Consider the following 13,461-nt stretch of genomic DNA (forward strand, 5'->3'; position numbering starts at 1 on the left):
TATATATATATATATATACATATATATATACCTTTTTTTTTTATTTTGGCTTTGATGGCAACATTCCTAGATACTGCTATATATGTGCAGCAGTACCACTCAGTACCTCCCAAAGTGAAAAATATTATATAGTGTTAAAATATTCTTAATCCCTCCCCCTTTTTCTTCTCTCTTCGCAGTGTGACACGTGCTGACTACTTGAACACCTTTGAGTTCCTGGACAAGCTTGCAGAGAACCTGAAGATTAAGCTAGCCAACCCGCCCAAACTGTGATCTCACATCCCAGCCTCAACGCAAACACGGACACACATACATTCAAACACACACATCTATACAGCTACTGGAATTAACATTGGAGCAGGGAGGAGTGTGCCCAGGGCTCCAGGAGATCTCTGGACTGAAACCACATCATTCCCTAACTGAAGGTCGGGTTATGTAGGGTGCCTTGTCCAAAACGAAGGAGGCTTCTATCAGTGTAGGCCGTCGTCCCTGTTAATGCATCACTAGTAGACGGCCATACTTGTGTCAGGTAATCATGAAAGATTCTCCGGACCGGCACAAGGACGAGTGGCCAGGTCCTCAGTGACCTTGTTTACCCTAATTGCACTATGTCCCCAGAAGTGAGCGTGATGTGTGCTGTCAGTATTGTCTGTGATCTGTGCTAGAGCCGGGACAGGATCTGTCCGAGGGAGCCTCTAGACCCTTGCTGCCTTACTCGTTTTGTGTCAAAGTCATTGTTTGATTCTGGTCATCTTCTATGTCCTGTAATGTCTTAACAATACCTCAGGCAACATATGTTTTAGTGCCAGTTAAAAACCACAGCACTGTCAACCTGTATTTCACTAATGAAACCTCTCGGCATGGTGCTAGAGTGGCCATGTATACCATGACATTTTACTGGTCTGCAGCATGAAACACATAATATATGGACTTACAACTAATTTATAACATTTTAAATAAGTGTTCTGACTCTTCTTGTTAAAAAAAATAACATGTAGATGTTGTACTCTTTTTACTGATCACAATCGATGAATGATGCATATTCTGCCAAAAGTTCTTCATCAAACAGTCCATCTGTTGGTTTTAAAGCAATGCTATGCCTGTTAGGTCCTGTTAACGCATAATAAAGAAAAAATGGTTAGTAGTGCTGGATTTATTTTGATGCTTTCAGTTTCAATTTACACAGTTGAAAATAAACAATCATTAGTTTACTATGGTGTCATTTAGAGTGGAATTTTGTTTTTCTGTGTTACATCTGAAAGAAGAGCTCAAGGTGACATCTCCAAATGTTTTTTTCCGACCAACATTCCAAAACCCAAAGACACTCAATATACATAAATATAAAACAGAAAAGTCACAAGTATACAGTTAAGAGGCTGGAAACAGCACATTATTGCCATTTCTCCCTGAGAAATTGATTCATTTATCAAAATAGTTGCCGCTTAATTTTCTGTAGCTCACCTCATTGAGTGAACATTTAAGCTCAAGTGTCATATTACATGATGTTTATTATGCGCTGTATGTAAATCATATGTCCAAATGTCTTTCTGTCCCAAGTAAATATTCATGTTCATATGGTTCAACATATATTTTCATTAATGGACTGACACAAGAACAAATATTCTTCTCGGATGGAAGGACAGATTATCGTAGCCTGGTATTTAAAGGAAAATTGTGGTGTTGCAGAAGTCAAACTACAAAACAAATTAAATTATTATAATTTGCATTGAATATAAGGCTCAGAAAGATATTTATTTCGAAGTCGTATTTTACACGAACGAGGGATTTGCTATGGTGATAAGGTGCTAGACAATGTAAAAAATATATTAATATGAAACGAACAGATCTGCAAGTTCTAAAAGAATAATAGAATTTGTAAATAAAAAATGTAAAGAAATTGTGCATTACAGATTTGTGTTGTCAAAACATAATACAGGGGGAGAGCATTATTATATATTTATATAAATAGAAACAATTTATTATTTCATTCATTTCATTAATAAAAAATATCAAAGAATATGTGCAATATAGCAGTTTGTGGAGTGATGTGCAGAATATTTACATCAGATTTACATGTGTATGTGTAACATATACACAGTACGATGATTGTACCACAGTAATACACTGTGCCAAGTAGGTGTGTACAGAAAAGTATTGAAGTGAGTTTGCACAGACCAAAATAGAACTGACTTGAATATTTGGTTGATGGATGACAGGTGACCTATGTAGTAATACAGGGATGTATTACTGTATTGTAATGTGTTAAAATACAGGTGTCACTTGAGAAATGCAAAAGTGTTATGTTGTCTCTTTTTTGTTTACCAAAAAAACTGTTCACACCTACATAAAGCAGTAAAATGCAACATACACATCAATGTAGCAGTAATATTGATCCAGAAACATCACATAAAGTGAAACACTGACAGGGAGCATTTTACTTCACAATGAGTAAGTAAGTACTTTTATTTGGTACCTGAATACTTCTTTCAACACGGTTGACCTTTAAGTGCTTTATCTGAATATTTTTCATGGTCAGAAAATTACAGGGCCTTTAAGAAAAGCGTCCTCCCCGGGTTTTTCCAGCAGATGGCGCTATTGCACCGAAGCACCTCCCACTCTGCTGAAGAGGTATCACATCACATAATCCGTGTAAATGAAAGGTGCGGTTCATAGACTGTGCAAAGGTGCAGTAACAACAGGGCTGTCGGCTAAAACTTGTTTCAGTCAGACATCAGTGTATTCGTGAACCTTTCAGTACCTGCATAATGTATCCTATTCAGAACCAGAAATCAAGAGACCACCTGAACACCAGGGGAAACTCTTCCTACCTAAAAGACAGCACATCAGGGGTCTCTGAAGATGATCATACACCTGAGATTCCCGACAGAGATGGACCTGGAAGTGGAAATCCACAAGAGACGGGAAGACAGCCACAGTAGTAAGTTATACATATGTTTTACTTTAAAATATAAAGTCTGACAAAATCTCTTTACATTGACATGTCGTGTGGATTTGTTATGATACACAGACGAGACCATATCTACACTTATATTGACTCTACTTTGTGTTATTGTTTAGTTTGCAGTGAACTGCTGATGCTCACTTTCACTTTCGTTTCATGTGATTGGGAAAACGAAAGGGTGCCTTCACTGTTTCTCGTAAATCGCACGTTGTCTAAAGGACTTTCTTTATTAAGTGTATTAAGAGTAGTCTAACAAAATACGTTTATCTTGGCTGTGCTTTGTGGTTTACCAGACTAAAAGAAGAAAACACGTGAATACTTGTATAACAAAATTACTAATAATGAATTTAAAGCAACAATTCTAGCATAAATCATTATTGTCCTGTCTCACTTGAAAGTAGCATTGTTCTGGGATTTGGATTGCTCATTCATGTAAACAGCATTTTAACGTATCTTTTAACAGCTTGTTATACTGATGGGTAGTTTAATCTATAATACAATGCATCACATTGTATAAACCGATCATGTGTTTATTTATGTTAAACCTTTTCTTTTGAAATACAGTGGAGTTAAAATACAAAGTACTATAAAACTGAAACTTAGGTGAAGTATACGTATGCAAAAAGTGTACTTGAGCACAGTATTTGAGTAAGTGTGTCAATATTAAGGAAATGCGGGATTGGGCCCAAGTGCAGACAGATGAAGCAGCAGAAAGACTTCAACGATTTATTCATGTTAATATCTTACAGGTAGGTACAGGTAGGCAACAGGCAGGTGGACAGGTCAGCGGGTAAATGAGGAAGTCTGGGGGAAATGTCTAAGGACACCTGGTGGACAGGTAGGGAGTTGCAATTGCCTGTCAGGTGATGGGGAAGTCCTAGGGCATGTGGTGGATGGATTGAAAATGGCATTAAAGCAGCCTGGGGAATAGGGAATGTGGCTGCAGAGAGACAGACTGTGACCAGAAGGGTGTTACATTGCACCCCATGCTGGCATTTAATCTACAATCAACAATCAAATGTAGTTAAGTTAATCAAAAGAACAGAAATCAAGCTCGGCCTCTAATTTCGTTTTCGTCACAGGATCTTGAGCCTGAGTTTGAAAAGGTCATTAACCTGACATGAGCAGAAAAAAAGTCTACTGTCTGGAGCTAAAAACTATACTTTTATGTTGCCATATTTTGCTGCATACAAACACTTTTATTATGTTGAAGCTTGTACAAGTACTGTATTATGACAGTTTTTGATACAGAAACATTTGAGTTAATCCTCAAAACATACAGAGGTTTTACAGTATCCACAAATCGTTCAATCACTCAAGCTTGTTCTGTCCCTGTCCTTGTCTCAGCTTAGGTGGATTCACCCTTATCCCACCAAATGAATCTCGGCGAAACAAGATAAAAATGAGTAAGCTGACAGCACTGCTGCTTTCATCTATCCTAGCTGTATTATTTTATCTTCGCACATGTTGAAATTTCTTTCCCAAGTGACAAAGTTTTAATTTGTTGTAGTGGCTCAGAAAGAAGAGGAGGATCTTCAGAGATGGAAAGAGACAAACAGAGCGCCCCCTGTGCACCTGAATCCAGAGAAGCTTGGTAAACCAACACAAAAAAACATCTTTACTCACCTCTGAGCAACAAATACACCCAACTGAAATGTGTATAACATTATTCCTACTTCATTATGTTTAAGCACATGCTTACTTACTGATATGGTGCAATCTGTTGTTGAATTTATCAAGGTGGTAATGTAACATTGGCTGGAGCCAGGGAGAAGCAGCTTAAAGACTTACGTTGCTCCAAACTGCAGAAGAAGGTACTTAATCATAGATTTCCAAAAATCATGTTCTTCCAATCAATTCATATGCACCTTTTAAATAAATTTTAAACTGATAGTTTACATAAATTTACATAAAATGTACATAAAACATATCAGTCATTCATATGTGGTCTATAAATATGTCAAGCATACAGTTTATTAAAACATATCATCTTTGAGATGCTCAGGGCGTTACCTTGTGCTTTTCCCCCCTGTGATGGGTAACATATTTAATGTTGTTTCAAGCTGAGAAAGGAAGAATTGGACAAGAGGAGGAGACAAGAAGAGGAGGAGGAGTTACAGAAGATGAAAGCCATACAGAGGGAGAAGGTGAGAAGCAAAAGCATTTAATACATGTTCAGTTTAGCATTAAAAACTGACCTCAAATCATTTCCCATCCCTTCGATTTGTATTTCAGTTATTTTAAGTGATAATGTACTGATTTGGTGCCTCCTCAGCCTCACACCTAATCTGTTTCTATTTAAGTCAGCACAGTGATGTCTTGTTTTTCCCTCAGTGCTTTCTGATAAACCCCAGAGTGCCATGTCGGGAATGCTCTGCACTGAGCCACAGGTTGCGAGTGTAGGTGGAAAGAGCAATCGCAATAGTAGATGCAAGAGAGTTGGTGCTTTTCCAGGAAAGAGTTGCACCAATTACTCAGAACATAGCATGTCTTGTGGCTGCGTTGCATTACGGTCTGTCAGTTCAATAGAAAACATCACATCTCTGCCTCTTCTGTGATGGATATTTCCATTTGCGATTGTTGAATGTTGCCGCGACCGGGCTGCAGAAAATCTGCCAGTCAAAACAATGGGTGAAGAAATACAAATTATTAGCAGTTTTTTTAGAGTTGAGTCCAAATTCTGGTTTAACAGTGGTGAGTTTGGCTCAACAAGCTTGTTCAAAGTGGTCAGCAAAATGACTGGATGTATACTCTGTGTCCACTATTACAATTCAATGCAATCCAGACTTGCCATTACGTCCATCTTTATGAAGTTTATAATATTTCATTTTTGCTGGCAATGTCGGAAATTCAAATTATATGTGTATTGCTGAGGTCATAGATAAAGGTGCTGTTGTGCTGGACTACATTATATTGAGAGGTGTTTCTGATGTTTAGTCCTCCATATTTACGTACTATATGAGGAGGGCAGAATATTTGAAAACCTCTAAAACTAATTTAGTCCTGCACAACACCAACACTAACTACATTTGACTAAACTAACATTTGATGAACACCTCTGATAATGTCAACAAAAACTGCACATGAGACAAAAGCAGGCTTTATAGCAGAACAGCTATTATTGTATTGCATTAGACTGTACATATATACAGTGGTGGAAAGTAACTAAGTACATTCACTCAAGTAAATACAAATTTGAGTTACTTTACTTTACTTGAGCATTTCCATTTAATGCCACCTTTCAGATGGAAATATTGTACTTTACATTTATTTAAAAAATAAAGTTGCTTTACAGAATTTACATTCAAACATGGTGAGTTTATTAGATGCTATGATTTGCTGTATTTTAAACCACCCAAAATATTTAAATTATCTCCACCTCAAGCAATACAATGCTGCTTGCACACATAAATCAGTAAATCCAATAATATAATATTTAACACTCTCATGGGCTATTTATTTGCATTATGATAAGGTTACATTTATTATTGATACATTAAGTACATTTTGCTAGGTAGGTAAATAATCTCAATACTTAACTTCCACCACTGCAGATGTACCTAATAAAGTGGACACTGAGTCTATCATGAGCTTGTTCTCAGGAATTCTGAGGCTATCCTCTATGGTGGGCGGCCCAGAGATCCACATGCACTACTAACTAAAGAAATATATACGAAACACAGCAAATGAATCATTGTAACAATTTGACAACAATTATGCAGCATAACAAAATGAACTGCAAATATAAAAACACACTGGGAATACAGATATGTGACTCATATCTGGGGCAAAAAAGAATAGATTGATTGATTGATTTTGAAGGGTATATTCATTTAGGTGATTTTAGTAGTGGTGTTTTCAGTAGAACATTTTACTCTGGGGTGTCTCCCTTCCACTGCATGGCACTAGTCTGTCTTCCCTCAGTGAGAAACAATATCATTTTTAGCCTCTTGATGTCAGTAGAGACAAGCATCCACCTGAGTTGTAGCAGGTCCATGCCTCTCAAAGCAGAGTCTTCCCTCACACACCCGGCAATAAAGCCATGACAGCAACCTGATTAATGGTCTCATGGGTTTCCAGCAACCAAAGACAGCTCCTCACTCTGTCCTCAGACATCGTCTACTCCACGTCTGGCCCAGCTCTTGGTCTAATAGTTGTTAATGGACTGCTACAGTTACGTGGAAGGGTGATTAATGCTGAAGACCAAAGCAATATTCCACAGTTTCCCGTTGTGCCATGACCTCTATGAAGCCATAGGAATGTGCTGGTAATCCAGCGAATAGACAGATGCATGTGAAACAGCCTTAGTCTATAGACATGATCTAACAAGATGCTGGCAAAAACATGCCTCTTGGCCATGAATCCATCCAGACCCACTTTGGTTTGGGTTTGGGATGCAGGGGCCAGTTGAATGTGGGGTTGAGAATTATTAAGTGTTCAAAAACTGAGTCTGATACTGGTCATCACTGCTCCTGGACTCCATCTTTTTTTTTTTAACCTGTCCTACCCAGCAGCCTGGTATACAGTATGAGGAGCTGGATACCATGCTGTGCCAGACATATTTTACTTTAACAAGATAGTTTTAATATACTCCTTTGTCTGTTTTATTATTTATTTAATTATGTATTGTCTATAGCCAGCAAAACCACTGAAATAAGAGACTGAGGGATTTCTATATCTTTGAAGGAAAGAGGCCAATGATTGTATCACTTTTCAAAATATCACATACACTATAAAATAAAATAGAGGAGGATTCCTAAAATGCACAATAGTGTGTTTTTTTTTACTTAATTCTTGTAGATAATGGAATTTTCTACATAAATAGTATCAATTATTGTTACTGTTTATGTTTGTTGTATGTTATAAAATAAATATAAATAAATAAAAAATAAATAGTTGAAGTTACTTCAATTTTTATAACATTATGAACATGAAAGTCATGCCTTTAATGCAAGACTAGCGCAAGTAGCACTGCTGGTAATGTGCATGTAGCAAATGTCATATTCTTAAATTGCAGCTCATATACCATACTATAGTATGTTTAATCTGTAACTTCAGTCTGTCATTGCAACATGATCACAGCCGCTGATCAATGAGATAAATAAGTCACTCATGCATGTTGGAAAAAACATCTCTGTATGGTTTGGTGGCTGCACATCATGCATCCTGTTGTGTGCTGTGGCGTGACTGCTGACTGTAATGCATTGCAGGCTGAGCGCCTGGAGGAGAGGAAGCGACAGGAGGAGCAGAGGAGGAGGGAGCAACTCAGGCCGGATCACTCCAGGTTAGCCCTGGATCAGGTTCACTTGGTCTCATCACTGTCACTGTGCGGTATTGTGCTGTTGTTTTTTTTGCTGTGTTGTGTTCTTTGTTGCTCTGCAATGGGTCTTAGTCATAGATGTAGCATCAGATGACACAATCTGCAGACCTTTACAAAGGAAGCGCCCAATGTCTGATCCTCTGCTGACCCATAATTATTATTGGTTTTAGCAAGCTGCATTTTCTCCTTGACAGAAAAAGGAAAAATAGAGTATATCTGTTGTAAATCAAGGGAAGCACAAAGAAAGACAGCATTGGATTCACCTCTGATTGGCTACCTATTTAAATTTGTAAGCAGTTGTAATTCCTGTTTTCCACTAATGTAAAAGTCGGATTTCCGCGGAAGGCATACAATAATTGAAGAGGCTGTGCACTTCTATACAGTTGGGTGATTTGCGAGAGACAGAATAAACAGCAATATTGATCTAGTCATGCTACCGGTTCTGTGAGGCTGTACTTATGGACAACAGCTTTGGAACCGATCCTCATGATAGCATAACAACAACACAATTAAGATATATGAAAAGTCAGAGGATCATTATAGTGATTAGGATTCTTAAAAATCTGAACCAAATTTCACGACAATCCATTCAATATTTGTTGAGATATTTCAGTCTGGACCAAAGTGGTCACAAACAGACTAACTAACAACTGACAACAAAAACTATGGTCATCAATACAGCAGGGCCCAAGATACTGAGTGTCCTGACGTTTAGTCCCTCGTATGGGTCATGCTCCAAAACCCTGGATCCTGCAATCCCCATAATGCAGTTTGATCAGCTTTTATTCAAAAGACCTGACCTGAATTACCTGGTAAACGGCTTTCACATGCTGAATAGCGTCCCCCACATGACTAATGAATTGACTTTGAAATGTAAAATCAGTGGCGTGCTCCTTTAAAGTGGCCAGGGGTTTTGAACGTATTTACAATAATGACGTACAGTGTTCACTGTCTGCACAAGGTTTTCATGCCTTATTCTCCAGCAGTGTATCAGACCACTTTAAATCAATTTCCCAGACAGTCAAGATGTTATTGGAATATTATACATGGTCAGCCCTGAGGTAAATTGCTTGTCAAGTAGCATCTCTGGCTTCCTTACAAGAGAAACAAAAACAGGAGACAGCAGACCAATGTGTGAACCTGGAGAAACAATGAAGATATTTAGAAACGGGGCTGAGGAGAAGGATAGCAGATCAGATGCTTGTGAACGGGAAAAGCAGTGTCATAGAGGGACAAACAAACTTGGTCAACCTTTTGGGGCTCCAGTACTGTCAGCGTCCCAGGCCTGTGGAGTGTCTGTGGCGTAAACGAACACTCCATCATACATTATGATTTGTATGTGTGTTTTTGTGCTTGTCTTTTTATTTTTTTTTTGAAGGCAAGCACTTGTAAATGCAAGACAGAGGATGTCATGTGTATATTTATTGCAGGAAGACTGAGCATTTTCTGCAGAGGTTTGAGAGGGGAGCCCCAGGTCCACCGGCATCCAGCAGTGTCACACACACGTCATTGAGGGTAAGCCAGCAACCACATAATGTATGTGTGTGTGTGTGTGTGTGTGTGTGTGTGTTTTATGTGCTTTCACGTTTTGTTCGTATATGCAGCTCTTTGGCCATCAGTGTGTGTGTATGTAAACACACACGCTTGCTCTATGGATCCCAGGGTTCAGTGTAGCCGTGGGGTCGGAGACTGAAACTCAGTGGTAATTCACACCATTTGATCCGCCGTTGTAAGCTGTTTTCTGAGTAAATACTGTTGGGTGCAGAGTTTTCATCGTCTGGGGCGGCACTCGTATTAAGCGGTATCCCCAAAAGGCCGGGTGGGGTGAGGAGCCAGATCTCCCTGCAATTATCTCCTGGTCAGAGCCGGGGCACACAGCAGTACAGCAAGCTCATGGTTGAGTAAAAGGAAGTGTAAATACACAGAGGGCGAGGGCCGCTGCTTACCCTCTCTCCTGCCTCGTAATGTCTGTCTGCTACTTTCACTCTCTTGTTTTCTCTGCTTCCTCTTCTCTCTTTCTCGGCCTCTCTCTCTCCTTGCCTGTTAGAACGAGTGGAAGGCGGAGTTCAAGGGACTTCCCAGAGTTCACGCTGAGAGACAGAGACAGAGACATAACATGACACGAGACTGCAGAAGACAGACTAGAGTGGAATAACTTGCTGTAGCAAAAGTACCTAAACCCAGTCAACATGCCCTGTCACTCAAAGGGGGCAACCACTTGCCCATGGTGTAAATAACTATCCTCTTAATCAACAATCTGTTTTGGGTAATTGCTGCTATAATTCTTGAAATCAATAGCTGCTGTAAATCTGAGGTCGTAAATGTGAAGAGGTCACAGCTATTCTTAGCTCAGAAAACAGGCATTTATTAGACCATGTTGACAGCTTCTGTCGGTGCTAATAGCGTCTGCGCTCCTCCACCCAGCCTAGTGTCTGTCAGTGATGTTATACCAGAGAAGGAGAGAGTATGCAGGAAATGGCCTGAGGACACACTGTATTTCACACTGTATTCTGCTGTGAGCAGTGGTGACTGACAACACTATTAAAACTGCACACGCAGCTTCCCCGGTGGACAGAGAAATGTTTTCTTTTGAGGCTTTTCTCATTGTTGTGCATTTCTTTTCAGTCTCTCATTCTCTCTTTCTCACACAGGCCTGATGCAAATCTTTCACCAGGCAAGTTGGCGAGGTGTGTGTGTGTGTGTGTGTGTGAAAGAGAAAGTGAGAGAGAGAAAGAGAGAGAGACCTTGGGTCAAACTATGGTGTAGAAGGAAACAAAAGGAATCAGTTTCAGCAATAAAGAAGTCTGTATTATGGTGGGACAGGCTAAATGGATAATACAGTTCACCGGATGATACCAGGGTTACAGACAGCAACAAAGACTCACCTCTTCCTGCCGTCTCGCCTTCTCATCTCACTTCATTTCAGCTCGCTTCGTCTCCTCTCATCGCGTCTCCTGACCTCTCACTTCTACTCGTCTCCCCTCGTTTTGTCTCTTTTACTCTTTCTTTTCCTTGCCCACATTATTTTCCTCTCCCCTCCTCTTTGCGTCTTTTCTTTTTATTTCGTTCTTCTCATTTCCTTTCCTCCTGTCTTCTCATCTCATCTTGTCTCATCCTGCCTCGTTTGTCTCCTCTCCTCTCCTCTCGTCTCCTCTCCTCTCCAGACTCTCCCAGGCTGCAGCTCTCTCAGATAGACGTCACAGATTAGGAGATGAAAGCTTGCGGCTGCGGAGCATTAAAAGTCAAACTTCTTGATGTGGTTGTTACTGGTACCTTGGGATCTGTTGTTCTTTCAGCAATGGCTCCATAAGACAGATTGATCTCCCCTTCATATCCTCTATTTGTGGGCGTGTGAGTGTGGTGTGTATGTGTGTGATGTGTGTGTCTGAGTGGGAGATTTAATGCTAAGCTTTGATGGGAGCACATTGTGCTCACACAGGTGGGCTGTGTGTTTCTTCTTTCTCTCTTGCCATCCTAAATAACCACTTCCCTGAAGCGTTAGCTCTCCTGGGACAGGAAAAACAGAGGGTGAAAATGAGAATGTGAAAATAAATGGGTCATATGTGTGTACAATGTAGCTATGTATATTTTAAAAAAGAGTGTTAATCACAGTCAATTACATTTTCATTGAGTAATATTGGCAGTAGAGACTGACCAATAACATGTTAACGACTTTGCCTGCTAATTTCAAAATGATTAGTATGGGACATACAGGACGTTTTACAAATTACACATAACTGGTTATTGCACATGACTGGAAATAAACTTAGTGACCTTCTACCTCTTTTGTTTATTTATTTCATTAATCTCTGCGTGTTTACATACTTTGGATGTTTTCATAATTTGTATATTGTTCAGCTGCTTGGACTGCTGCTATTTTGTTCACACCCTTAATACAGTATGTAGTTCCCTGCATACCTGTATGCTTTACTCAGCATATTTTGTTTGTCATTTTGCTAGGAACATACTTTTTGCATGTATTTGCTGTTGCAGTGTTTTAATTCCCACACACTGACCGTTGGAAAGTGATCATGTCATATTTGATTTAGCACTTTCAAATACCTTAAATCCTGTGCAGCTCTTAAAGGTTCCCTGTGGACAAATAAACAAGATTATGTTAACATTCAACTTTACCCACCAAAATGCATGTGTGTGTGAGACTGAGGTTGTAGCCTTCAGGCAGATGTAGAGCAGAACATTTCTGAAAACCAGTGCAGTGTTCTCGGTGAAACTACCATGTCTAAATAAATAACAAGACTAAAGGTCTACAGCCATGCTAGTCAATGGCAATCCATCCAATAGTTGTCAAGATATTTCAGTCTGAGCCAAAGTGGTGGACCAGCCGATTAAAATAACATTATAGTACTGTCATGTCTATGAAGATTCTCAGTCATCCAGGTCATAGTTATCCAACGAAGGTTGAAATCAAGGGCAACTGGACTTGGTTGAAGATACTGGAAGACGTTTTGTCCCTCATCCAAAGGACTTCTTCAGTTCTGACTGACTGGCAGGGAAACTCAGCTATTTAACCTCAGTGGGGTCGTTATCCCGGGTCATCGATACCGCTGGTTCGTTAGTGTCCCTGGTTGCTGTGACGACAGTCGTTACAGTCGTTAAGACTACCTGTGGCCAAGACTGAACGACCATCGTTGGTATCTTCACCTGAGGCCAATAGGTTACGTTTGTTGAGTTTCCTGGGAAGTGATGAAAGGACAGCATTGTAAGTGGGGGATAAGTGGTGGCGTAGACCCCCTCCTCTGTTCAATGACGGCTTCTCGACCCTGGTGTAGATGCTTCCTTGACACCTCTTTCAAACCATCCATCTTCTCTGTCTAAAATGTGCACCTGGTGGTCCTCAAACGAGTGTCCTCTGTCCTTCAGATGTAAGTAGACTGCAGAGTCTTGACCTGAGGAGTTGGCCCTTCTGTGTTGAGCCATGCGTTTGTGTAGTGGTTGTTTAGTCTCCCCAATATAGAGGTCTGTGCATTCCTCACTGCATTGGACCGCATACACTAGATTGCTTTTCTTGTGTTTAGGTGTGCGGTCTTTGGGGTGTACCAGCATCTGTCTTAGTGTGTTCTTGGGTTTAAAAAACACAGGGATGTTATGTTTGTTGAAAATCCTCCTGAGTTTCTCTGATACTCCAGACACGTATGGAATCACAATGTTGTTGCGTTTG

At 39.8% G+C, this 13,461-nt stretch overlaps 2 protein-coding genes across 3 annotated transcripts in view; both read left to right on the forward strand.

Moving 5' to 3' along the window:
• The window catches only part of idh1 (isocitrate dehydrogenase (NADP(+)) 1), a 10,599-nt gene extending 9,388 nt beyond the window's left edge, over nt 1-1,211 (forward strand). For both annotated transcript variants that reach the window (XM_046054112.1, XM_046054113.1), the window contains exon 9: nt 180-1,211. In XM_046054112.1, coding sequence (XP_045910068.1) covers nt 180-273 — 94 coding nt within the window. In that variant the 3' untranslated portion in view covers nt 274-1,211. The remainder of the gene's footprint in view (nt 1-179) is intronic.
• A 1,448-nt stretch (nt 1,212-2,659) lies between these two features.
• Nucleotides 2,660-13,461, forward strand: part of epsti1 (epithelial stromal interaction 1) — a 14,820-nt gene continuing 4,018 nt past the window's right edge. The window contains exons 1-7 of the mRNA XM_046055129.1: nt 2,660-2,938; nt 4,310-4,368; nt 4,473-4,556; nt 4,703-4,776; nt 5,026-5,109; nt 8,173-8,246; nt 9,713-9,797. Of these exons, the coding sequence (XP_045911085.1) occupies nt 2,766-2,938; nt 4,310-4,368; nt 4,473-4,556; nt 4,703-4,776; nt 5,026-5,109; nt 8,173-8,246; nt 9,713-9,797 (633 nt within the window). The 5' untranslated portion in view covers nt 2,660-2,765. The remainder of the gene's footprint in view (nt 2,939-4,309; nt 4,369-4,472; nt 4,557-4,702; nt 4,777-5,025; nt 5,110-8,172; nt 8,247-9,712; nt 9,798-13,461) is intronic.

This window comes from Micropterus dolomieu, linkage group LG07 (genome assembly GCF_021292245.1).
Source record: "Micropterus dolomieu isolate WLL.071019.BEF.003 ecotype Adirondacks linkage group LG07, ASM2129224v1, whole genome shotgun sequence".
NCBI classification, from domain to species: domain Eukaryota; kingdom Metazoa; phylum Chordata; class Actinopteri; order Centrarchiformes; family Centrarchidae; genus Micropterus; species Micropterus dolomieu.